This window comes from Ichthyophthirius multifiliis, assembly GCF_000220395.1.
Source record: "Ichthyophthirius multifiliis unplaced genomic scaffold scaff_1120509249962, whole genome shotgun sequence".
NCBI lineage: Eukaryota > Ciliophora > Oligohymenophorea > Hymenostomatida > Ichthyophthirius > Ichthyophthirius multifiliis.
The window spans coordinates 1-3,644 of record NW_004087115.1 but is presented as its reverse complement, the minus strand read 5'-3'; the positions used below and the strand labels follow the sequence as shown (position 1 = coordinate 3,644).

At 10.2% G+C, this 3,644-nt stretch overlaps 1 protein-coding gene across 1 annotated transcript, besides 9 other annotated features; it reads right to left on the bottom strand. All coding sequences in view use genetic code 6, as the record gives it.

The window, feature by feature from the left end:
- Nucleotides 1–98: a microsatellite.
- Nucleotides 2–53: a microsatellite.
- A 1,150-nt stretch (nt 99–1,248) lies between the features above and the next one.
- Nucleotides 1,249–1,286: a microsatellite.
- An 88-nt stretch (nt 1,287–1,374) lies between these two features.
- Nucleotides 1,375–1,405: a microsatellite.
- Nucleotides 1,406–1,780: 375 nt separating this feature from the next.
- IMG5_044970 (hypothetical protein) lies at nt 1,781–2,123 on the bottom strand (the record flags this gene model as incomplete). The annotated part of the gene is made up of 1 exon (XM_004037632.1): nt 1,781–2,123. The coding sequence occupies one exon, from the start codon at nt 2,121–2,123 to the stop codon at nt 1,872–1,874; it is 252 nt and encodes an 83-aa protein (XP_004037680.1). The 3' UTR covers nt 1,781–1,871.
- Nucleotides 2,124–2,148: 25 nt separating this feature from the next.
- Nucleotides 2,149–2,217: a microsatellite.
- Nucleotides 2,149–2,227: a microsatellite.
- Nucleotides 2,228–2,245: 18 nt separating this feature from the next.
- Nucleotides 2,246–2,337: a microsatellite.
- Nucleotides 2,338–2,362: 25 nt separating this feature from the next.
- Nucleotides 2,363–2,448: a microsatellite.
- Nucleotides 2,367–2,431: a microsatellite.
- Nucleotides 2,449–3,644: the final 1,196 nt, after the last annotated feature.

Below are 3,644 nucleotides of genomic sequence, written 5' to 3'. Positions count from 1 at the left end.
ATTTTATTATTATATTTTATATGTTTATAATATTTTTTTATTATTTTTTTATTTATTATACTATATTATTATATTTAATATTTTTATTTTTTTTATTAATAAAAGGTAATTTTATAATATATTTCCTTTTTATATGTTTTTTTTTTTATAAATTATTTGATAATAAAATAAAATTATTTTAATTAATTTTTTATATATTATATATGTATTATTTTATAAATAAAAGATAAATTAATTGTATATATAAAATAAATTTTAAATTTATTTTTAATCATATTTATAAGTTATTCTTAATAAATAAATTTGATAAATGAACTATATAAATAAAATAAAAATTAAATATACTAAATAAATTTCTTCTTAATTTAATTTAATTATTTAAAATAAAAATTATATAAATATTCTATAATAGTTATTATTATTTATACACCTTATAAATTAATTATTGCATTTTTTTTTTTTTTTATATAGTTTTTTATTATATCCTATAATCAATAAATAATTTAATATTTTAATTATTGTATTGTTTTATTATAATTTATATTTTTTTATAATATTTAATTATTAAAAATAATTTAATGAAATATAATTGAATTTTTCAATTTATTTAATTTTTTTTTACATATTCATATTTATAAATAATTATATATGGTATTAATATAGTGTTTTATGTTATATTATTGGTTTTTATTAATATTAAAAAAATAAATAATCATCATTCATATATTTTGTTTGTTTATTAACTTAAATTAAAATAAATAATATATATATTTTTTTCCAATATATTTATTGAGTTTTAAAAAAGAATAGATAAATTTAATATTTTTTTATATATAAGTTAAATTATTAATTGAATTTTTATTTATTTATAACAATTTATAAAAAAGACTACATATTTTAATCTATATTAGCTTATTTTATTTAATATTTAGTGTTTATTTTATATTTTTTTTAAGTATATTGCTCATTTTTATATAAATACATATTTTTATTTATTATCAAATTTTTTATTTTTTATTTTTGAATTGAAAAAAAAAAGAAAAATTTGCTAAATTTGCATTATAAATATATTTTTCTTAATATTTTTTTGAATTTTTCTTTATTGTTAATTAATAAAAAATACATATATTTTTATATATATTGGTTAAATTTAAATTGTGGGGGAATATTAAAACTCATTTTAAAATTTAAGAAAAATAAAATATAAAATAATTTTTTTATTTTAATTTTAAATTAACAAAAATTTATAAAAAAAATAAATAAAAAAATAATAATCTAAAAAAAAAAAAAAAACAAACTCGATAAAACTCTAGTTTTAAAAAATGAACTAACAATAATTTTCGCTTAATTTATTGAACTAAAATTTATTATTATAATAATAATAAAAATAATAATAACAATAATATGAAAACAGTTAATATTTTAATAATCATTCTTAATTAATTTACATGTAATACAATAATTAACTTTTATAACAATAACTAATGAATAAATTTTTATAATAAAACTTAAAGATGCTTGATAATAATTTGTGTAATGTTTGTAAACACAATATTCAATAATAAAACTTAACACATTTAAACGAACCTGTAAAATATAATATATAAATTTAATAATAATTAGAATAAAATCCTTAATAATTATAAAGTTTATATTCTGCTTCTACTAAAACATAATTTGTAAAATAAGAATATATATAAATTGAGGATGAGAATAATTAAGAACTAAAAAAAAAGAAGAATAAGAATAATAAAAACTTGATAAAAAGAAAAAATCTTTAACTATGAAATAAGGGTGGAGTAAATAAAAATAAATATAATACAGAGAATCATAAAATAGAAGTAATTATACTAAAAATCTGCTTAAAGGCTTCAAAAAATATATTACTAAAGTTTATGAAGAAGTTAATGAAAAATATTTAGAAGATTTTTATAATTATTTTGACGTTTAAAAACTAAATAATGAGTTTGTTTTAGTTCTATTATAAGATAAATGTTAATATAAATAAGATTTTGAAAAATTTATAAATGAAGAACCTGATTGGTGGATTAAAGATGCAAGAATTAAAGAACCTGAAAAATAGATTAAATTTTTGGAAATTTGCAGATAGAGATAAGTCTCATTAATAAAGACTAAAAAAATAAGATCAAAAAAATAAATATGAATTAAAATAATAAAAAAAAAAAGAATAATGATATATAAATAATAAAAAAAAAAGAATAGAATAAATTTGTATGATATATTAATTTATAATATGTTTTATGTTTGAATTTTTATATTTTATTTATTTTATATTTATAATTTATTTATTTTAATATATAAATATTATTTAGTTTTTTTTTTTTTATTTTCATTATAATAATAAATAAATTTTATATAAATTATTTTTTTTTTTTTTTTTAAATTTATTAAATAAATTTTTTTTTTTTTTCTATTAAAAAATATTAATATTGGCGTATTTTTAAATTTTAAAATATATAATTTATTTTAAAAAAATCTATTAAATTATTATTATAATTAATTAAGATGTTTTCATGATTGTATTAATAATCATAAACAAATTTTTATAATCATTTGTATATATAGATTTATTTAAATTTATACATTATAAAACTAGTTTAAAAATTTATTTTAACATAATATTAAATATTAATTATATTCTGAAAACATACATATAATTCATTAAATACATAATTTGATTTAATTTACAAAATGATTAAAATATTGGAAGAAAAATTTATTTTGTTTTCTTATTATATTATTTGTTATAAATATAGAAAATGAAAATATAAATTTATTTTTATAAAAAAATTAATAATTATTTTCTCACTTCAAATTATTTTGATTTTTTCTCCTTTTGTTTATATAATATTTTTAATTTTGTTATAAAACTTAAGTAATTTTTGATTTATTTTTAAATTTAATATATTTTTTTAATACATTTATAATTTGAACCAAGTTTGTTTTAAAAAAATATTCAAGTATTTAAGAAATACAAATATAAAAACTAATATGATTTTAAAATTTAAGATTTTTATTTGTTAAATATACATATAATTAAATAAATCCTAAATACATATATAATGTATATATTTTATTTTTTTATTTAAAAAAATTTATTAAACTCAAAAATGTATGATAAATATTATTTATTAAATTGTTTTTTATATATTTTTTTAAAAAAATTAATAAGATCAATCAAAAAAAACTATTAACTATTTTTTTTCGCCTGAATATTTTAAATAAAATATAAAAAAAATACAAAAAATTAAAAACTTAATAAAAAAAAAGCTTTAATATTTTTTAAAAAAATATGAAATTTAAATGTTTTAAAAATATTTAAACTAAAATGAAATTTAATAATAATTTTAATTAAAAAATGCAAATATTAAAAAATTATAAAAAGAAAAAGTGAAATAAATTTATTTTTTAAGATATTTGTTAATAAAATAAATTTCAAAATTTATATAAATAAATATAAATAATTAAATTAAAAAAATTTAAAAAAAAATTAATTATGAATATTTAAATAAATAAATTTTTTAATAATAAATTAATATATAAGAATAGGAAGTAAAAAATTTTGGCAATATATATGAAAAAAAATATACTTAGAATTATATTTTTTAAATATTATTTTTATT